We start from the raw sequence: 23,263 nt of genomic DNA, 5'->3' as shown, positions 1-23,263 counted from the left end.
GATGAATACAAGTTGCTGAGAAAATGTTTCCTAACCTCAGCATGGAAAGGTCATCTTGCACAACAGGTGCTGTTTGGGAGGAGGGGTACATGAGGAGAGTTCAGATCACATGTGATTATCCTCCAGGATCACCTCTTTCTCTGGTTATTATGAGGCTTTGAAGAAAACTATCTGCAACCAACGGCTCTTAATACAACACATTTTGAAACAGGAACATGAACACACTCAGCTTTAAACTCAATTAATGTTATCTGGTCCCTTACCTCTATGCAAACATGAAATTGCATCCCTGAGCTTGCAACTGAAGCTAAGATTTAAAGTTACCTTCAACTAAGGTCTTATCCACAGTTACCTCTTGCCCTGCTCTTTCCAGGCAGCGGTGCACACTTGTAAAAGCTCCATGTCTGAACATGTCTGTTTTCTTTTTTTGCCCCAGAGTTTTCCTTGAAAATCCATTCTTTAACACTCAATCAGCACAAACAGTAATTCAGATTTCCAACGGATTGCATTTGCTCCGACTACGCTTTAAAGAGCAGGTTTTTGTGGGAAAAGCTCCAAAGGGAAAGGGAAAGGGCATTCGAACACAGAGCTTTAAAGTGTGGACTGTGCATGGAAAGACCAGAGGAAAAGTAAGTGTAGATAAGCCCTAACATGTGGCTTTCACAAGTAATATTACACCTGCATTGTAGTTCCCCACTGCAGCTCTGCCTTTTTGCTTTAAACACACCTCTTCTGAAAGCATCCCTCACCAACCATACGGAAGACGACAGTCAGGTTTCGAACTCATACATGCAACAAAAAGCAAGATGTACTTCTACAAGAAGCACAGACCTTCCCTTTCCATGACCCTGTCACCTGAAAAGCCACAGTGCAACCAGAACAACATGTGCACACACACAAAAACCCCCAACTATGCATAGATGTAGGAAAGTTTCAGGAGTCCCCCAACCCCATGCCAAAAATAATTATTTAACGTTTGTCTAGCTCACCCACCAGACCCCAAATTCTTCATAGCACATTAGCTGCCCTCTAGTCTGTGATGCATCTTCATGGCCCTCCTTCTTGAGTCTCTGCTGCTTCTTATCCATACAGATATGCTTCACGCCAGGCATCTCCTGAATCCTTTAGAGAGCTGCAAAACAGGGAGGGAGGGCTTTGATTAAACAAGAAGAGAGGACAATGCGGCAAGTAAAAGGTGGGTTCCCCCCCCCACTACATCTCACTACTATATACTTCCTTGATCAATGCACATGCAGCAATTCCATATCCAGTGATGCTGATCAATCTGAAACAGTTCCCACTGCCCTAAATCAATGAACTTCTGATTTACCATGATTATTTGACTAGAATATAGAAAATTAAACTTCAAAAGTATGCCACATTAGCTTTACCATGCTCTAAAACTAAGCGTTTGAAAGAGTTCAAAATGAAATATTCCCACAGGAAATATAGTTTGAACATTGTGTTTCAACAATTTCAAACTGGATTTCTTTTTCTGAACATGTGCAGATATTTAAAACATGACCACTTAATAGCATATATTTCTGTTATATGGGGCTGTGTTCAACTAAATAATTGCACCAGCAGAGCGAGATTCCCCTTAGCTTTACTTTGAATAAAAAAGAAGGTACTGAAAACTGTTAACATACAAATTTTAGCATGCCTGATGTGCATAAATATATACGCTTCCTAGGAACAATCACCTGAAAAAAGGTGAATTTACAACTTTGGCTTTAGATATGACTGGTATTTTATGCATTTCAGTTCCCCTGTATAGTTTGTATCATGTTCATTTTTCCCTAATACAGAAATCTGCCTAATATAAACATCTTTGCATGCAATTTTCCTTACTATACTGCATTTCCCCCCATTTTTAATCACCAACATATACATTTATTGCACACTTTACAGTATATGGGATTTTGTATTTGGCATAACAGCTACATTGCAAAATTTGGAAAAGTGCAAATTGGGTGGCTATGTTTCAGTTCTCGTACTCTTTCAGACAGTGTGAATCGGAAGCTTCACCTGTAAGTGCAAACCGAAACTGTTCCCCATCCCCCATCCCTAGTGAGGCTAAATGAGACCAACCGAAGGCAGCCCTGTTTAGAGAAGCTTTTAATGTTTAACAGACTATTGTATTTTAATATTTTGTTGGAAGCTGCCCAGAGTAGCTGGGGAAACACAGCCAGATGGGCGGGGTATAAATAAATTATTATTATTATTATTATTATTATTATTATTATTATTATTGAACTGGATGTATCTTGAGTTTTCCCTTTTTCCACTTCAGCTGTTCAATGTCATGCATAAAGCAAAACATAGGCAAACAGGAGTGCCTGGAGGAGCTTAATAAGGAAAGGGTTTGAAAAAGCCTCTTTTGATGTTCATGATTTGGGGAGTGCGGTGGGGTGGGGAGGAAGGGACAGAACAGATATTTGACTGTTCCTTAGATGTCAGGTCGTTAATTTTGGGTAAAATCCAACCAGACACCAGCAAATTCAGGTTAAGAACATAAGAATAGCTTGCTACATCAGGCCAATGGCCCATCTTAGCCAGCATCCTGTTCTCTATGGAGCAAACAGGAGATGGGAGACATTGCCATCTAGCGCCCAAAGGCAGGAATATCAACTTGTGAAAGCACCTGGTCTCATGAGTTTCCTGCCTTTGGACACTAGATAGCAGTGTTTTCTTAACACTTCTCAGCGATAAGAAAAGCCATTGGGAAATGCACTGGGAAATGTGGGGTAGCACCTGCTCTGATGCAACATCATCCAACATCCCTTCAAGCAAATGGGAATAAATGCTTAAACAAGTCACCTGGAAGTGCCACTAGACAGAGGGTGGAGCCAGTGTTGCTCTCCCCTCGGCCCTTAACTACACTAATAGGACAAGCTCTATTAAATGTTAATGGCTGACCAGGGCTCCAGTATTTTTTGCCCTTTTCTTCCACTTCCTTATTGCTTTTCTTGCCACACTGCAGTTCATAAAGCACCCTTGCCATACTTACTGCAAAATGTCTGCAAAGGCCTGGAGCAGGGACTTGCTGTGGTAGTCAATGCCATGCTTGGCACACAGAGACTTCACCAGGGGGGCCACCTTCCAGTAGTTGTGGCGAGGCATCGTGGGGAAAAGACTGCAGAGGGAAGAAACGGTGTTCTGTCAAATCAGCTCCTCTTTCTTATTTAGAATGCCCATCCCACTAGCAATGATTTCATAAAACCACACACTAGGGAGATGCACAAAGGATTTTGTGGCTCCCACTGTCCTACTTACTGGTGCTCAATCTGGAAATTCAGGTGGCCAGTGAACCAGTCATTGAACGGGGACTGATCCACATTGCACGTTGCCTGGAGCTGCAGGGGGAAATATAAGAAAGGATGTGGAACAATGGAACTCTTTGCTTCACACAAAGAGACTGCAACTGAATGAGGCACAGTTATCTTTTATGTTCCTCTAAGTAGCAGCAACTGGATCCCACAGGAGTAGCATTCCAGCCAGTTTCTCAAGGGAAATGGTCAGAAAAGCAGGTATCCCACCTTTCCAAAAGATGCTATGCAGGCAACGACTGATTTATGTGTGTCTAATTGATGTGGCTGGCACTGTGGTCTAAACCACAGAGCCTAGGGCTTGCCGATCAGAAGGTTGGCAGTTCAAATCCCCGCGACAGGGTGAGCTCCCGTTGCTCGGTCCCAGCTCCTGCAGTTCGAAAGCACGTCAAAGTGCAAGTAGATAAATAGATACCGCTCCGGCGGGAAGGTAAACAGCATTTCCGTGCACTGCTCTGGTTCGCCAGAAGCAGCTTAGTCATGATGGCCACATGAACCAGAAGCTGTCTGCGGACAAACGCCAGCTCCCTCGGCCTACAGAGCGAGATGAGCGCGCAACCCCAGAGTCATCCGCGACTGGACTTAACGGTCAGGGGTACCTTTACCTTTTTAATTGATGCACGGCTGTGCATTGTGGCCGGAACAAGAGCAGGGACAGAACAGAATGGGACAGGGCAGAGCAGAGTGGAGCAGGCTTACGTACCCTCCACCACTGCATAGAACACATCCCCTAAACAAATTGGGGGCTGTCTGTACTGATTGTGTTTCCTTAGCATTCCTTTCCCACAGAAATAAAAATGGGCAAAATATCCTCCATCCCAATTTGCAATTTGCTCAGCTTTTGTAGTAGTTGTTGTTTAAAAAAAGAAGACCTCTCAGAAAAGCTTGAGATTTACATTTTAAAGTACTCCTGAGCTCTGAAAGACTGTCTGGAGGAGTTTGCCCAGCAACACCAGTCCCCTGCCAATAACCCCCCCACCTCACTTTTCTACATACACTAAGATATCTCTGGTGTTATTTGATTCCCAGCTTCCATCGGTCCTAGCCAGCATGATTAATGATCAGGGATGATGGGAACTATCAGCTGGAGAAGACCATGCTGGCTACCTCTTTGTGGGACAGGGGAGGAAAACTTGCAGCAGGGAAAACTGGCAAGAGGCTGAGGATTTTTCAACGCCACCTGGATATCTTTCTTGTTTTGGCCTTAGACCCGACTTTCCCTGGCTCCTCTGGATTTGCAATCGGTTCTTTCTGTTTCTGTGCTCTTTTCATTTTACTTATATGCTACTCAACCAAGTTCCCCAAATTCTTTGCATAAACAACACAATACAAAATCTCACTAGAAACACTAAAACAAGATAAAAAATAAATCACAAAAACAAAAAGCCCAGCAAAAAAAAAAAAGGCCAAACAAAAATCAGTATAAAAACACAGCAGCCAAATAAATTTAAGTCCGCAAGGGGGAGCTTTGTGCAAATTCCAAAACAGTAATTTAAGAGGTTTGGGAGAACGAGAAGGTGTTCAGGTTGCAGCTAAAAAGACCACAGTTGTAGGCACAGGACAAGCCTCCCTGGGGGCTTCACCACTGAAGGCACCATATCCCTAGCAGGTGTCTGCTGTACTTCCTTCGGTGTGGGAACATGGAGAAGGTTGCTTTAAAAAAAAAAAAGCTGATTGCTTTCAAACTTTTGTTTAGGCTGCCTTGGACATTTCTATTTATAATGGAAAGGTAGGATGTAAATAGAAAAGGTAGGATGTTTTAACAAATGCATGAATGAATCCCTGTCTGACTCCGCATTAAAAACTTCTGTGCGGTCAGAAGCACAGCTGAAGCATGAGTGGGGGTGGTATTCAGCTTGACCTGCCAAACTGGAGCTATATTGTATTTCAGTACCCACCCACCCCTCCATATTTTTGTCTTCTGCACCATCACTAGTCTAAACGTGTCTGTGATGACTCTCTGAGCCCCTTCAGACACCCTTTCCACTGCGCATTCATGATTATTTTTATTCATGATGTTATTGGGGTGGTCATACGTGATCTCATTTCCAACATCGTTTGCGTCGCTTCCAAATGTTTTGGGGTGGTCACATTGCTTCATTTCCAATCAGTGCATATACCATAGTTCCAGTAACTTTTTGTGCCACAAATGTTCTGCTTTATTTTGTCCCACTTTTGTTGGTCAGTTGCCCCTCTAGACAGAAATAATGTGGTAGCATTGGGGAAACACTGCAGAACAAGCCAAAGCCACTAATAATGCACTAGTATTGTGCCAATAACGTTTTGCGTAACACACACACAATAAAAAACCAATTATTTGAATAGTAAGAAAGTGTCTTACCTGGGTAGACACCCAGTCCATATTTCTATCATAATCAATGTTCATTGGGATATGATTCATTTGTGAAACCCAAGTAAACCAAGTGGACTCTAGATACCTGCCAAGTCAAATGCATTAATTAATTAATTATTATTATTGAATTTCTATAGCACCATCCATCCAAGGACCACAGAGTGGTTTACAATATAAAAACACAAAGATGCATAACATAGTAACAAACGAAACAATATCTCTCTCCCCCCCCCCCCAGTCCCAGTTTAAAAGGACATTGATTGTTCAGTCAGCCAAAGGCATGGGAGAAGAAGAATGTTTTTGCCTGGAGTCTAAAGAAATCTAATGAATGCACCAGACGAGCCTCTCCGGGAACAGCATTCCACAAGTGGCGAGCCACAACAGAAAAGGCTCTTTCTCGTGTTGCCACCCTCCAAACCTCTCATGGAGGGGGCACACAACAAAAGGACTCAATTGATGATTGCAGGGTCCGGGTGGGTTCATACAGAGCATTGTCACACACAAAAAACACATCTTGTTACTTAACTTGGTATGTTGATCTGGGATTTGTCTGGTAAAACCCATCACAGCCATATTCAAGCTGTTTGCTGAGGACCACTTTACATATTAGAATAGAAACAGGTACACATTTAAACTTCAAAGAGTACACCCTTCACTGTAAGGTCCCTCCCCCACACCAACTGCATACATCATGGCATAAAAAGGTAAAGGTAAAGGTACCCCTGACCATTAGGTCCAGTCGCGGACGACTCTGGGGTTGTGCGTTCATCTCACTCTATAGCAGTGTTTTTCAACCACTGTTCCGCGGCACACTAGTGTGCCGCGAGATGTTGCCTGGTGTGCCGTGGGAAAAATTCGAAAGATTTTTTAAAAAATAAATTTCAAATTTTTGCCCACTAGGCGGGCACCGGACTGTGTCCACCCTATTTTCCATCTGTCCTGGGTGGGGATCAGATCGGATGGGATCGGATGAGAGCGGACAGGCGGTCCGCTCTCATCCGATTCCCCATAGAGAGCAGCGGGGCTCTGACATCTCCCTCTCCGCACACAGTGGTGGTGTGCCTCGTGATTTTTTTCATGAAACAAGTGTGCCTTTGCCCAAAAAAGGTTGAAAAACACTGCTCTATAGGCCAAGGGAGCCTGCGTTTGTCCGCAGACAGCTTCTGGGTCATGTGGCCAGCATGACTAAGCCGCTTCTGGCGAACCAGAACAGTGCACAGAAACGCCGTTTACCTTCCCGCCGGAGCGGTACCTATTTATCTACTTGCACTTTGACTTGCTTTTGAACTGCTAGGTGGGCAGAAGCTGGGACTGAGCAACAGGAGCTCACCCCATTGCAGGGATTCAAACCGCCGACCTTCCAATCGGCAAGCCCTAGGCTCTGTGGTTTAGACCACAGCGCCACCCACATCCCACTTCATGGCATACTTTGCACTAAATCTGTACCTCTATTGCTCTATTACTAGAATAGGCGAAGCAGTCCTAAGAAAATATCCATAGTAAGTGAGAGCAAGGCTGCCTCCACACCAGAAATCTTCATGTTCTGGAATTTTTTTTCAATGCCCTAAACATATTTATTTCAACTCATATTTGGTAAGCAAAGCTAAAATTGCCCAATTTGAATTTGACAGGCTGTATAAATTTGACAGGCTGTATAAATAACTCTGGAGCCAAAAGCAACTGAACTAAAATACTTGATTAGGGGAAAGAGAGAGAGAAAGTGTTGCAACAATGGAGGACATAATAATCCTCATATAACCCGGGGGGGGGGGGGGAGACAGGAAAAATAGGTAGAAAAGGAAATTACAGTAAATGCCTGAGGAGAAGGGAACTGAAATTGAGAATGTGTGCTTCGACAAAGGCAGGAAAGGAAATTGCTTGATGGGAGTTCTACTTCCCTAAACGTTGCCTTTTCTGCCTTTAACCACGCGGTGGCACCAAACCCTCCTTGATGTCTTGCTGTGGAATCTGGAGAAACATGATTTCCAGGTATACAAAATTATTGTGCCTCAAAACAATTGAACAAGGAGCTGATGGGAGGTGATGCTAGACGTAATCCTAAATGCTTTGGGTGTAAGATATAAGGGTAGTTAAACTGACTGGGAACAGTGACCACAAGTGGGAAAGGGGATTAGTTAGATGAAAAGGATGACAACGCTGTTCAAATCATTCCAAAATCCTTGGAGATTATTTAAAACCAAACTAAAGGAAGCTTCCAAGAAGTATACATAGATTTAGGAAAGACACCATCAAATTAGCTGAGGTTCCTGAATTGCAAGGGGTTGGACTAGGTGACTCTCTTCCAACTCTATGATTCTATGAAATTCAGGAGGCTGCCAGTGAAGGAGCAGAGTCAAGGAAGCAAGGGCAGGCAAGGAAGCTTCCTTCAGAACAATGAAGCTCTGCCCAGATGAGGAGGACTCAGGAATGCAAACTGCAGGATAACCAGCATACAGTGACAAGGATGGAAGTGAAAAGAGAATTTGGGGAGCGTAATAAATAGAAAAAAGAGTGTGTCTGCTTAAAAAAACGCCCAGCAAAAATATTTGTTTAGATACCTCAGAATCAGGAAACTGGCCAAGGAGGTAGGTAGCTGGGCCATTAGACAACAAGGAAGTAAAAGGTCTGCTATGGGAGAATAGTAGTGAAGCTGAATGCATTATTTCCATATGTTTTCATCTGAAGAAAGCAGTGGTCAGATACTCGACTGAACTGGATTTTTAAGGGAGGGAGTATAAAGAATTAAGCCAAATAGGGGCAAGAAGAGACTAAGTCCTGGGATTTATTGATAAACTAAATAAATCCCTGTGTTTGGAAGGAATCAACCAAAGATCTTGAAGAATTCAAGCTGAAATTGCTGATCTTCTGACAATTGTGTCACTTAGATTTGTGGAGTTGGAAGGGACCCACATGGGTCGTCTAAGTCAAACCCACTGCAATGCTGGACTTGTCTATAAATGGATCATAATTTTAGCTTGATGGAAAAGCAGTATAAAACACTGTTGTCTCTGTCTTATTGATACAATCTCTGTCCATATTGTTAAATATTAATAATTATTTAAAGGGCTTTGAGGGGTTTGCTGAAAATTATTTTATTATGTGCACTGCTTAGAAATTTTACTGAATAGGCAAATAACACAGGACTGGAAAGTAGGCAGTGTAACAATGGCTTTTAAAAAACCACATCCACAAAAGATATAGGAAATTATATCCTTGGCATTGAAGCTTACATGTAAAGTAATAGAGGAAATTCTATTTGCTAATGCTGACTAACTATGAACTGATGCTGACTAATCAGGAAAGAAATAGCACACCAGCTAATTTATCCTGCAAAAACTATTTTGAAACCAGTATGTGGGCATTGCTGCTCTTTTAGCTGCCATGTTTTCCTTTCCCGTATAATGCAAATTACACTGCTGAGAAGATGAAAGTGACAAGAGGTCTGTGTGTGGCCAGTGACAAACCCAAGTCTCTTGCCTGGCTTAACTTTTTGGTATTTCTCCTTTCATGCAATACAAGCCATGCCTGACACCACCAAACCACAACCCAAATGTCTAGCTAGCATTTCATTCATCTGTTTAATATTTTTAAAAATATCCATATAAACCGTAAAGAGCATCCATTAAAACAAGAAATACAGCCAAAAATCAATAATATCTATGAAGCAACTGATGGTTGCTGCTTCACATACAGTAAGAGGGAAGGATATGGAATCAGGATCTGCTCTAGTTTTTGAAATTGACATTTTTAATTGTAAGTTTTTGAACTGCTTTAAAATGTATTTTAAATTGTTGTAGCCCACCCTGGGACTTTAGGGTAAAGGGTGGGTTTCAAAAAACAAACAAGCAGATCCACGTGACAGTGTCGAATGTGGTAGTAAGCCAACTTGCTGTCAATCCCCCATCTCCAATTTATTTACTTGGCCCTTGAGAACTAAGTAAAGTATTTCACAAATGAAGCAACGCAATCATTTGTGCTACTTAGCCTGCAGCTATGCCCAGTCCCGGATCCGCAAGTGCAAAAGACTGCCCTGCCTCCCTGATTGTGAACTTCAAGCGACGGATTTCAGGTCTGCTTAAACTGACTGGCAGCAGCTAAGATCCTTGGCTAAATGTACAGGGCAGTGCACAGAAATTAGTATCAGGAGAAGGCAAATGAGAGAACAAAGGGAGGCCTGACCTTTCCCCCTTCTGTCCCCAGGAGTTGAAAAGGAGGGATTTCTCCGTTCCATTTTTTCAGAAGGAAGGTTACCCTATCCACCCCAAACAAACACTAAAGCAACCTCCCTGTCCCTGCTTGCATTCTGGCAAGCCCACTGGGCCTATGTAAGGTCCCTCTCCCACTCCTCTGCTACATTCCCTCAACCGCTCACGATGCTTAGAACTAGCTTAGATGATTCCCAGCTTTAGAGTAGCAACTCTACTGTGGCAGTGCCCACCACCAACTATGCTTAGGGCTCAGCCCCCCAAAACACAGCGGCCCCAGCCAACATGAGATGCACTGACGCTGGACTGAATGCACCTACCAACTTGTGCTGAAAAGAGGCGGCTTCTGCATGCACCCACACCAAACATAGACGTGCACTTCCAGAAACGAAAACACAGGCAGGCTAGGGCGCACTTGGTTTTGCCTTTCTCTCCTGCCCTCCTGTCTCTCCCCATCCCCCTAGCTCTTTCCCTCCACCCCCATCCTGCCAACCATCCCCTCGCAAGTCCATTGCCAGCCACGGGTGGTGCTCCCACCTTCCCCAGCTCTGCCAAGTCCCCAGGCACCCAAGTCACAGAAGGCAATGAAGTGCCAATCTTTGACGGTCTTCCCGGCTCAGGGCCACGGTGATCAAGTGTATTTGCTGACACCTTAAGGAGCAGCTGTCTGTGGAGAAGAGGGGCCAGACAGCTTTCTGGGATGTGGGGGGCGGGGGAGAGAAGAAAACAAGAGACAAGGACCTGAGACCCAAGGAGCTCTGGCAGGTCCATGGTGCCACAGCTCACTTCTCGCTCCTCACCTTGCTCCCTGGAACAGGGACCATGGTGGAGGGGGACACAGCACATTGCCATGGTCAGGGAAGCAGAGTGCCAGCTGTGTTTGCTTGTGCTTATTTTCCCCGTTGCCGGTAATTTAGCAAGCTGCCCATTGCCCATAATTTAGCAATCGCCCCTCCACCTGCTGCCCAGGGCACATGCTCTTTTTTTTTTTTTGGGCCCACACCCCTTTCCATCACTGGCTATGCTTTCTAAACAAATTGTGAGAAACACTTCTCTTTCTGGTGTCTTAGTTTAGAAATGCCTCTAAAATGTTAACTAAAGGCCATGTTGAGCTAGCATCTTGATGTATGCAGGACATAACAATATTTATGGGGCAAAAGATTTGAGTTGCAGTCTGGGGGCTGATGCAACGCAAATTGAAGACCATTTTGCACAACCTGAAAGCGTTTAACCTAAAATGACTAGCAGGACCTAACTGTTGGAAGTAACATATGTTCAGAGTATATCATAATTGGTTAGAAAAATATAGATATTTGAGATTAAACATCAACAAAAGAAAAGATGAGAGTTCAGCAGAGAGAAGGAGTCTGAGGTTTTGTGTTACCTGGAGAGCCAGTAGTATGCCATGAAACAATTAAATCCCATAAGAGGTATGTACATGAGACAGACTCTGATGTTATATGAAATGATCAAGGCTAGATCCTGTCAAAGGAAGGGAAAAAAGAAAGGTTATATTTTTTGCTACACAGTGGCACTGCACTGTGTAGTAGCACAGAAAATGTACTCCTCCTACTTGCGTGCTGATGGATAACAGAAAACCTATTTACTACTAGAGAGATAAACAGATTTATACACAGAATTTGGTGGTTCCGATTCAACAGAGCTTTGCCTGCATTGGACCGTGTCTTGCATTGACTGCCCATTTATGTCTGAATCACTTATGCATTGCTGTTGCTGCTTTTAAAAGTCTGATTAATTATACCAAAAAATAATAATACATGTATTAAATGTATAATACACACAAGAGTCAAATCCCATGCAGTACTATATTTCTGCACCATAATTTAAGATGTAAGTATTTTTATACCAGTATGTGCATTCTTTTATTTGTCTGCTTTGCACTTGGTTACTTTAGGAAACCTGAGGTACGTAGGCATATATTATATTGTTATGGATCTGTGGGTGCTAGTCATCGTGAATTCTGGATTAAGTTAGTGTTAGAATTTAGTTATGGCTGGGATGTTAGAGCAAGGAAACAGCAAGACCCGTGTGTATTTACAATGTGTGTTGACCGCTGCTGGAATTAGTATATGTGAAGAGTGAATTAACCTAGGCAAACTTCCTAAGGTGTGTACCGTATCTGCCACCGCTTTAAGGCTAGGCAATTGACAAGTGTAAAACCTAATTTCATTTGAGGTAATGAGCCATTTAGCACATCAAAGGAGTGCAGCCTCTCCCTGTGTTAGTAGAGCCCAGAGCTTATTAGGAGGAAGGATCAGAAAGCAATGGAAGCTCAGAGAGGAAGCCAGTCATACGTGGGAGTCAGCAGGGATGTATGCTGGAGAGTGGGCAAGGCATGATGGCTGCTGTCTGTTTGAGAGCAAGGCTACAGCTAGGGAAGAAGCAGGGACCTTTTGGGGTGGCAGTGCTCTGAGCCCCTTCATCTAGGCTTCAGGTTGTATATATGTATAAACCAACCATATACCATAAAGGCACCACTGTGCCTTATTCTCAAAAAGAAACACAAACCCTTGGTAAGTGCCTGGAACCCCTGAATTCTCATGCACCACTCAGCAGAGATTGGGATGGCATGTAACTAGTGCTTTTCCCCCTAAAAAAATGTTTAGGGGTACTCTCATTTTGACTCAAGAAAATCACTATTTTATAGTTCAAATTGGGAAAATAAATACAGTAAATGGACCAAAGTACAAAGATTCACAAAATGTTTAGGGGTATGTGTACCCCTGCATCCCCCCGGAAAAAAGCACTGCATGTAACAATATGTATAATAATGCATATAATGTGCAATAACTGTTTGCATTTTTAGTGGAACGGATTAAAAAGAAATCTGCTTCTTGGTGGGAATTAGGAAAAAAATCAACACGGATAAGATGCTCATCTAGATTTATTTTTTTAAAAAATTCAATCACTACTTACCACCCATTCTTTGCGCTTGAATGAGAAGTAGAATACAGACCACTGGAAGAAGGGAACCAGCATAGCTGGGGCTACAACTATTGAAAAACGAAAGGAAGACTTTAAAAAACAACCTTTATAAAAATTTCAAACTACCATCCATCTTCCTGAGAAAGTCGAGCATTGCTTGTCTTTGCTCACAGAAGGATTCTTCGTTTTCACTTTTTTTCTGCCTTTCCCTTATCCAGCTAGTATTTGTCCTCACTTGAGAACTCCATTTTATCTGCTTCAAGGGGTTAGTCTGATGGCCAGCAAGATAAAATTTCCGCCATCTTTGTTCCAATTCTCCCCTGCAGTGTGGTTAAAGCAACTCAATGCATAGTCTAAAATGCCTCTTCTTTTATTCTCAAATTTTTGCTGATCGTACTGCTATATCTCACTTTCACCCTATGGCCCAACAGATATGCAGTGTGCTATTATCCTATATTCTCTGGTTTTCAAACTCTGCTGGCTAGGATTCTATAACCTGTGCCCTTTCTATGTATGGCAATGTCCTGAGAGAGGGGCACATTGAATGCTCTGTGGTGCGTGGAGAGCAGGGGAGAGAAGAATAGGCTCAAAAGCCATTCCCAACTAACAATGAGACAAGGAAATTACATCAACTCAAAGTTTATTGAAGGTTAGTGCTGTAAAGCCACAGATTCCAAAGGTCTTGCAGAGCAGCAACCACTCATTTTCCATAGACTCTACCTCACCTTTCTCAGAGCCTGGGTCATCCCCAGAGACGGAGACAAACATCAAGGGCTCAGTCCAACAGGAATGAACATACACCCCAATAGCTCCCTTCCCTGAGCTACAGAGCTTGGGAAGTGAGAGATCTAGAGGTTATGGCATTCTCAGCCTAATCTCCATTACAGGGGGGTTGTGAGGATAAAATGGGGAGAAGGAGAAGAATTCTGTAGGCCACCTTGAGTTCCCTGGAGGAAAGGTGCAATATAAATATAATACTACATAAAACCAAAATGGCACAAGATCCTCTCTGGGGCACCCCAGTAGCCAGGTTCCCTTATATAGTGTTGGGGGGGGGCAGGGGATTCCCCTTTTCAAAGCTCTCTGTAACTTCATGCAGGTTGGGGAAGAACCTCTCAAGTAACCAAGAGCTGAAACCTCCTTAGGCCTCTGGGCCCATCTTTCCCTTCTCAGGAAACTTTTCTCCCCTTTCTCTCTGATTGGTTCCTCCAGGGAATTTAAACTCGTGAGCTCCAAGAGCCCTTCATTAGGATTTTGTGGTAGCAGCTGCTCCCTGCCCTGCCCCTGGCTGCACCTGATGAGTTGTGGCAGATCTGGCTCTTGGGGAGGTGGATCAGGGACTCCATCAAGCGCAAGTCCCGTGACAGAAGACTCTCTACCCAGCAGATATTCACACTATTTCACTTAGAAAAGTATCTCAGGAAGGAGAAGCTCTGTGACAAAGGAGTGGAAACTTGTGACATTTTTCAGGGACAAAGATACTCACGCCAGAAGTACTTGTGCTGATGGTTGTAAGGCATATACTTCTTTTTCTGCAACCCAAGCTGTGAAGAAAGAGGTATCAACGTCTCACTCAGGCTATAGACACCCACCTTATCACTTATCGCCTATTCTTTCAGTCTCTGGGTGACAGCTGCTACATGAATAAAATATACTTAGCACCTTAACTCCCATATCCCCCTGGGCTTCATCATAAAATGGGGTGTGGAAATAAAAATCATAACCAAGGCTCGGTCATGACCTTATGAAATTACACATCCTTGCTACCATAAACGAGAGAGAGAGAGAGGCCAACTGGGATGATCTGCCTCCCAAAAGCTATTTTATTTATTACACTTTAAGCCTGTCTTTCTTCCCACCAGGACCCTCAGAGCATGAATGATCATTCTCTGCTTGGGGCCCATTGTACCCTCCTGACCCCATTATATATTTCTGTGGTCTTTCCTGATGGACAACATATCATAAAAATGTAGGCAGCATTCGAATCAACAATCCAAACTAGGAGCTTGGAAGACACACAGAACATAGAAAGAGGAAAGCAGGTACTTGGCTTATTAAGAAATTCAGGTGTTGCCCCTTTATATCACAATCCTCTGCCTATCTACTAAAACTAAAACCTAAAATGCCTCATTGAAGTCAATGGGACTTACTCCTGTACACGTTTACCTGGAAATAAGTCTTATTGAACTCAAGAGTACTTACTTCTCAGTAATTGAGCAACTTGAAAGAATTTTTAACCAAGGGTAAAATTATCAGTTATGCTAAGAATGAAAAATTAAGACATAAGAAATAAGAAATATTTTCTTTATGGACATTCAGTTTGATTATATCTATACAAAATGTTAGTGGTATGTTGCTTCTATATGAATGTATAGTTACGCAGTTTTCATTTCTTTTTCTTTCCCTTCAGACAGTTTTGTTAGTGTAGGTAAAGGAAATAAGGTCAGAAAACATGTCAATATTTTATCTTCTATATATCATGCTTATATATTATTTGTCTTTATAATTGTGTGTGTGTGTAATCTTTATATTTTATAAAATTTAAAATATTTTTTAAACCTGACGTTTTCCTGCTGAAAATCATGGCTGTCTCGTGTAAGCTGCCCAATAGCTGTCCACTCTTTCTGGCTGCTTTCCTAAGCAACCCTTCAGTAGCATACACCTTGCAAACATACCTCTGTAGCCAGCTTCTTCCCCAAAGCAAAGACCAGGGGGTGCATGTTGAGATCAGGGTCTTTACGGAAACAGTTGGGTTTGGCATGGTGCTGGAAATGCAGGTTATTCCACCACTGGGCTGGCATTCCCTATAGGAGAGGAGAACACAGGGTTGAAAACAGAGCAGAAGTCAAACCCACTGGCTGTCAGAAAGGACAGCTTTCACTCAGAAGTGTAAATATACCTACTTTCACTGTGCCCATTAAGATCTTGTGAACCCAGTGGTTCAATGTGGATGTGCTGAAGACTGAAAGGTGTCCCAAGTCATGCTGCAACCAGGACATTTGATTCTGTAAGATAAAGAGGATCATTAAGAAAACATAACTCAGGTCCATTGCACAACTAAACATAGATTCAGGTAGGTAGCCGTGTTGGTCTAGCACAGTCAAAATAAATAAAAAAATTAACCAACTAAGTTTTTTCTAGGTATAAGCTTTCATGTGCATATCTAAAGAAGTGTGCATGCACACGAAAGCTTATACCCCGAGCAAACGTAGTTGGTTTCTAAGATGCTACTGGACAATTTTTTTAATTTATTTCAACAGCTAAACATAGAATGAAAACAATGCAATTACTCTTTTTTTAACAAAGTACCAGGAGATCATCCATGCCAAAGGCAATTATTTTTTACATAAGATTGCAGGCTTTAATTATCTCAAATGCAATCCCCAATTAGCTGGGAAACACTGTGGCCTGATTTGGATGTAATGCTAAGATGTCGTTAAAGATTATTTCCCAAGCCATGGGCTTACTTGCTTCTCTCCCCTCTCCTCCTCTGGCATGGCCACAAAGATGAGACTGAATGATTTTACTTCTGTTTTCAATTAATGGCACTTTAGTGTAGCGTCTGTTATTAACTATGATTTTGAAACAAGCCAACTTCATAAACTATGGTTGGAGTCAGGCTTGTTTCAGGTAACCATAGTTCAGACTAACCACAGTTTATCCTGGCATGAACACAGCACTAAATGAAGCTTAAAGACAAAAACTTCTTATTTCCACCTTGCAGCTGTACCAGAAAAGCAGAGGATGGAGCTAACAGGCCTGAAGATTGTCTATATGATGCTGATGCTGATCTGAACTAGGACAAAGCATTTATCGACTAATTGGGGATGCCCTTTTGAATGATTAAAGGTAATACGCAAATTGAATCAATGAATGTGATTAATATATTTGTTCTTCACATAGCAGTTTAAAAATACAAGGACCAAACCACACACAAATATTATTCTCCCTATCAGCAACCAGTAAAGCAGTCACAACAGGCTCCAGCATTAATTCCTGACCTCTTTAACCCTAATATTACAGCCCATGCCCCATGATCCCTTTCTAAACTAGTGTAAGTATATTCAAACATGCTATTTAAATATATCCATTAATCACAATCCAATGCCACAGCTCCATAAAAGCTTTTAGGGGCTCACAGACTATTTTTCTTGAAACATTCAAGTCCATAAATCACCTGTCTTTAAAAAGAAGGACACAAGGCAGTGGAAACATGCTTTACTTGCTATGGCGAGTGGATTTGTTGAAGGCTGAATATTGCCAGATTAACATGGCACTTGCCTCTTCAAAAAAAGCATGGTGCAGGCGGTTTGTGTGTGACTTCTGACCTGCCCAACATCTCTCCCTGCACCAGGGCTGAGAAACCTGTGGCCTTCCAGATGCTTCTGGATAACAACTCCCATCATCCCTGGGGCTGATGGGAGCTGAATCAAACAACATCTGGAGGGTCACAGATTCCTCACCCCTGCCTTACACAATAGGCTCCAAGTCTGTGTATATTGCGTCTTTCAGTTTGTTGGAAGAGGGGGCAGTTTGACTCCCTAGGTCAAAGAAGCTGGCATAAGGGGATATAATAGGTGCTAGAAGGGTCTAGAAGGCTTTTCCTTCTTTACTAAGATTATGCCCATGCAGAAACAACAACACCCCCATATTTACCAGGGTTGACCCATGAAACTGAAAACAGATTTTGTGTCTGATTCTTGGTGATGCTATTAAACTATAAGTGCATGGATAAACTACCCTGTCTGAATATGGATTTTCAAACAGCAAAGTTCTCTAGAGACTTTCCAAAGTTCCACAAGTACTTTATAATGTAGCACAAGGAAATAGCTTTGGTTTTTGTGGTAACAAACAAACAACCCCAAACCCAAGTGTGCTGTGAAGAGCTAGCTGCATTGGACTGTGTTCTGGTTTCATGAACCCCATGGTATTTTTGAAATAATAATGTGTAGGAAGAAAACAGTTTTGAAGATGGAATGGTGTCTCAGACATTCTACCTGAGCAGTGGTAAACAGTGCAACGCCCACAAAGAACGGCACTAAGGATGATCCAAAGTACCAGATGGTAAACCAGGCAGCAGCATCCAGCACCATGATTTGAAGGAACATCAGGAAGAAGAAAAGAGTGTTGGGCTTCAGAAGTCCCATCTTCTCAACAGTGGACCGCAGCTCCCGGAAATCTTCCACTAGCAATTTCTGTGGGGAAACAAAGAATGGCAACCAGTTGTTCCAGACACACACACAGAAGTAACATCGGAATGCATCAAATGAAAACAGGGAGAAAGAGCGCCAGCCACTTACAGGTGTTATTGGGCTCCAACTCCCATCATCCATTGTGCCACACTGGCTAGGGCTGATGGGAGTTAAGAGTCCAAAAACATTTGGAGGACCACAAGTCCCCCATACTTGCTCTCCACAGTACTAGCTGCATCACTAAATCCTCTGGTGATTCCTGTGGCACAGGGATAAGCTTCCAGCTGTGCACACTGAGTTGTGGCAGTGAAGAGAGACCACAAACTGTCATCTGTCCTGAGCAAAGGCTCGGTTATGCCACTGTTTATGGCATTAAAAGTCTTCTTGCCTTCTCAGCATGAATGATTATAAGCCTTCGGAGAAATATATGGCTGGGGAGCCCATGCAGTCTCCCTGTTACAACTGTAGTGTTTCCAGAAGTTCATTCCCATTCTTTAGATCACCATTTACCAACCAGTCTTTGACAATTACGCTATCTGTATGAACCGTGGTACTGCTCTCTGACGAGCCTTCTTCCGAGGATTCAAGCTGCAGAGATGGGCAAGCGTCATTCTGGCAGATCCACAGTGATTCCCGCATCCTCACCAGATCCAAGTTTTGGAGGAAAGCTGAGGGTGAGGGGCTGGAAGTATACCACCCCCCACAATCTCCCTTTCTCTCAGGAAAAGGAGGCGAGGAGGCAGATACAGCTACTGTTTGGCAGAGTGGCAGGGGTTCACTATCAACATGACCTGAAGCCCACAGGCTCCCCTGCCTCTTTCCTGCAGAACAGAGAAGTTGAGAAGAGAGGGAGACTCCTGCAGCAGCTGCTAGGTGGAACTGAACCCCTTCACCCATTATCAGCCAAGGCTGGAATGCTCACCTCTGCCTTGCCTCCTGGAAAGGAAAGGAGGGTGCAGGGGTGGAAAATGCCTTTGCTGATTTATGGAAATGCTTGCTTGTCTGCATCCAGATTGTAAGGTGGCCACAACTTTTGGCTTGGCCATTGTAGCCCCAAATCAATGTTAGTTAGTTAGTTAGTTAGTTAGTTAGTTAGTTAGTTAGTAATACCCTAAGTGTAGCAAACAAGCTTTGAAAAACTTTGAAAAGTTGTTTGTATCTGAAGAAGTGTGCATGCACACGAAAGCTCATACCAAGAACTAACTTAGTTGGTCTTTAAGGTGCTACTGGAAGGAATTTTTTTATTTAAACTTTGAAAAGTGTTGGATAACAGAAGGCAAAAAGCGACTGAGGGAAGTGCAGGCAGCTGGGTAATAAGGTACCACTGTAATTGTAATTCACAAGTTATGCTTTGACCAAAGGTTCCCTGACACCTGCATTACATAATAAGGGATAGGAATGGACTGTAAGCCTAGTTAAAGGAGAAAACAGGAAATATTATTTATTTTGGGTGTTTGCCATACTGTCTGAAGGCTCATTCATACTTCCATTTGTCCCATTACTTCTTCCGTTTGGTCCATGACTTCTAGACACAGGTCAGAGAGGTTTTTCTTAAATTCCGCTGTTTACAGCTGAATCAGAACAAACGTCAATCCACAGAATACCCAACTGATGTTTGCTCCAATTCAACAGTACAGTGGTGCCTCGCAAGACGAAAAAAATCCGTTCTGTGATTCTCTTCGTCTAGCGTTTTTTTTCGTCTTGCGAAGCAAGCCCATTGAAGGATTAGCGGATTAGCGCTATTAGAGGCTTTTAGCGGCTTATCTGCTGATCAGATCAGCTGGTAAGCGGCTTAGCGCTATTAGCGGCTTTTAGCTGCTTTTAGCGGCTTATCTGCTGATCGGATCAGCTGATAAGCGGCTTAGTGGCTTAGAAAAAGGGGGGAAAGGGGGGGGGAACCAGCAGTAACTCGCAAGACATTGTCGTCTTGCGAAGCAAGCCCAAAGGAGATTCGTTTTGCAAAGCACCTCCAAAACGGAAAACTCTTTCGTCTAGCGAGTTTTCCGTCTTGCGAGGCATTCGTCTTGCGGGGCACCACTGTAAAGCAGCAGGACAAAAGAAAAACCACTTGGACCCATACCCTAGGAGTCATGGACCAACCAGAAGTGTGGATGAGCTCTCAGTCACAATGTAGTCTTAGCTTTCCTGTTTTGAAATGCAGATGAGATGCGTCCCCTCTGCTGACAACAGAACATAAACCACTCTTTAGTGGTGCAATATTATGTGCACCATATATATGCAATGCAGAATGGAATTCTGATTTCCCTGCTTTCTTCCAGTGTAAAGGTAAAAAAATGATAAGACATATAAATTGTTTCCCATGCCCAACTTACATTTTTGCTGGACTCAGAGCTAGGTTGATCTGGTGCCAATTCTCCTATCAGCAAGGGATTCAAGAACTTGCTTACATAATCCCTATGAAGGTGGAATGCTGTGAATGCATCCTGGGAGAGAAAGGGAAAAAAGCATAAAATTGGGATGGAATGAAAGGCAAGCATAAATCTAGGCAGAAGTGAGAGATGAAAAGTAGCCTCAAAACAAAGAATTTGCTGCATGTACTACACAGCTTATTTGCACCCATTTTAATTTGAGGGTTGAAGGAGTGTTGGCTGTGCACCTCACCTACATTCATATCTGTTGTTTTCATGCTAGTGTGTAAGGTAACATGGCCTGTGTTACTTCCAGGTCCAGTATCTGTTTCTTTTCTCCACTACTTTTCATTCAACGTTTCTCAACAGCTGCGCACGGGGGGGGGGGGAAGGGGAGGGGGACTGTCTTGTGCATTCTTTTCAACATAAAATTCTATGTAGGAATTTTGTACTGTGATGAAACAACTCTTAAATCCCTCCCCTTTATATCTCCAGCCTAAGACAGGTCTCATATACTATACTAGACAAAAGTATTTAATCTTTTCTTGACTTCCCACTTTGCATCTATGGGTCTTAAGATGGGTCTTCTTTTCCATTCCATTGATCTCTCTGCTCTGTGTGTACATATACACTTCTTAAATGCTTAACAGTAATGCAATATTTTAAGAGACAGAGTCACATCTTTTTTACTACACATATATGGTCATTCATTCACAACCCATTTCTTTATTTATTAGCATCCTTCTCACCACTAGTGCGATGATGGAACATCTCCTGTATGCACATGTATATATGCTACACCCATTTCTTATATGTGTGGCCGGCCACATGCCTCCTTCCACAACAATCAGCACATAAGCAAGAAACCAGGCTTTTAAATATTTGCTTTATTATCTATGGTAAATTAAAATTATCTCCAAGCAGGACTATGCAGAAATGGCGAAACTTGCCGGAGGAATAAGAAATCAAAATAACAAACTTTTTGTAAAAGGACAGAAATGGTTTATTGAATGTTTAAAAACAAATTGTAAACAGATAAAGACATTGGCAGGATTATTGAAATAACCTGCAGTTTCGAAAGAATACATAATTAAAATAAATGAATAAAAGAATAAGTTAATTTAGAATATGCAGGAAATGATGAAAATAAATTTAAGGAACCACAGAAAGAGGAGGAAGGAAATCGAGGTTTTAAATGTTACAACTATTGTAAAACAACTAACTGAAATGTATATAAATGAAAACTAATATATATATATACACACACACACACACACACACACACACACCTCCACACAACCCAAGTTGTTATAAAAGTTAGTTTTTCTCTTTGGGATCACATATAACTAACACACACACACACACGGACTGGTGGGCTAGAAATATTTGCATGATGAGTAAATGTGGTGGGCATATTTGCAAGGCTGGATTAGACATATTTTATGTAGGACTCAGGGAAGCTGACAGTGAATCTGCATATATTTGGTGAGAATAAAACTATTTATTTATAGGTAACTCAATGCCAACATGAACAGGTTTTCAACCTTTTTGAGTCCACGGCTCCCTTGACTTGACCAACTACCTTCTTTCTGTAGCACCCCTGTGGGCCTCAGGAGCCCAGTTATGTCACCCCTTGCCTGCAGAGCTGGCAGCCTCGCACCCTTTTTCAAACACCCTCCCTTGTGGAGTCTTCCCTCAGCCCCCTCTCCACTCTTCTTGGGAGTCCTCTGGGCAGCCACTGCTGCTGCCCCTGGTCTCTGAGCTGCCCCCAAAATAGGCGCCCCCTCACACTGCCCCACAGGGGCCCTGGAAGAGGATACCCCCAGCCTTAGTGGCCCAGTGAAGACTGACCAAAGGTGAACATGGGGACAGCACCTTAACGGGGGGGGGGGGCAGCAGTGGGCGCTGCTGGGCCTGCATGGTGGAAAGGCCCTGGGCTCCCAGGCAGGCCTAGCACAAGAAAGGCCTGTGCAGTGCCTGCTCGTTTCCGCTGGACCGAGATAAACCTACACATTATCGATCTGATATGGAACTCATTATGCTAGGCTTGCGGCGCCTTAATAGTAACCGCTAATTAGCAAGCATGAAATAAAAGACGAAGACGCAGCAAAAGGATATTGACAGGGAGTTTTGAGACCACCATCCCCTCCTGAGGAGGGAAGCACCAGCTAGGAGAGCGCCAGGAAGAAACCGTCAGGGCAGCGGGGCCAACTATTGCCACGCTGAGACGTTCACACGACCTCTACGCGCATCCCGTGTCATTCACCAGGATAACTCCGTTCTAGAACCATCCCAAAAGTTGCCGGTCCCAGGGAAGAGCGACTGGTAATCCGCATCTCCGCCTTGCGCACTTGGTAATCCAGGGCTACGAGGGCTTCCCTGCCGCGACCTGCAACCCCCCCGATGAGGAAGAGGAGCACAACCCGCACACCACTCTCACCGTGGCGTCTTGCCCGGCATAGTGGCTGATCACCCGGGAGCCTCCCGGGTGCCGCCGGTGGAAGCTGCTGATGTCGTAGACTTTCCTGTCGATCACCAGCCACCGCTCGGGCTTGATCCGCCCCGAGCGCTGCTGGATCTCCTCCCAGGTGAAGAAGCGGCGGGAACGGACCTCGCCGCCCCCGTTGGCCCTCTTCTCCTCAACTCCCGCTCCCGACCCCACTCCCGACGCGGTCTCCTGCAGCGGAGGAGCCATTCTCTCCCGGCCTTCTCTCTGCCCGCTGCGATCCCCGCGACAGCCACGGATCTCCTGGTGGGAATTCCTACGTCCGCGCAGCGCCGCTGTCAGCGAGAAACTCGCTCGAAGGCGAGGAGATAGATCATAAACGTGCTTTGCCCAGCGCCTTCCCTCCGGGATCTGATTGGCTTC

At 43.5% G+C, this 23,263-nt stretch overlaps 1 protein-coding gene across 2 annotated transcripts; it reads right to left on the bottom strand.

Annotated features, from left to right (window-relative positions):
• On the bottom strand, positions 1-23,263 carry LOC309531550 (acyl-CoA (8-3)-desaturase-like). 2 transcript variants are annotated; one of them, XM_082221141.1, is made up of 12 exons: positions 22,835-23,263; positions 20,359-20,469; positions 17,831-18,028; positions 15,737-15,838; positions 15,509-15,637; positions 14,320-14,377; positions 12,825-12,901; positions 11,272-11,369; positions 5,671-5,767; positions 3,277-3,356; positions 3,011-3,136; positions 1-1,132 (listed from the first exon to the last, which is right to left on the bottom strand). In XM_082221141.1, exons 1-12 carry the CDS (start codon positions 23,087-23,089, stop codon positions 1,081-1,083), a joined length of 1,383 nt encoding a protein of 460 aa, XP_082077267.1. In that variant the 5' UTR covers positions 23,090-23,263; the 3' UTR covers positions 1-1,080. The 2 variants fall into 2 exon arrangements, with proteins under 2 accessions (XP_082077267.1, XP_082077268.1); XM_082221142.1 differs by lacking the exon at positions 22,835-23,263 and adding an exon at positions 22,635-22,744.

This window comes from Podarcis vaucheri, assembly GCF_965113315.1.
Source record: "Podarcis vaucheri genome assembly, chromosome: 1".
NCBI lineage: Eukaryota > Metazoa > Chordata > Lepidosauria > Squamata > Lacertidae > Podarcis > Podarcis vaucheri.
The sequence above is the reverse complement of the archived record's forward strand: the minus strand, read 5'-3'. Positions and strand labels throughout refer to the sequence as shown.

Coding starts and splice junctions, on each gene's coding strand:
- LOC309531550 (XM_082221141.1), bottom strand. CDS start 23,089: ATGGCTCCTCCGCTGCAGGAGACCGCGTCGGGAGTGGGGTCGGGAGCG. Junction 18,029..20,358: donor GCTCTGAGTCCAGCAAAAAT/GTAAGTTGGGCA, acceptor GTTTCCCCACAG/AAATTGCTAGTGGAAGATTT. Junction 5,768..11,271: donor GCATACTACTGGCTCTCCAG/GTAACACAAAAC, acceptor TTGACTTGGCAG/GTATCTAGAGTCCACTTGGT.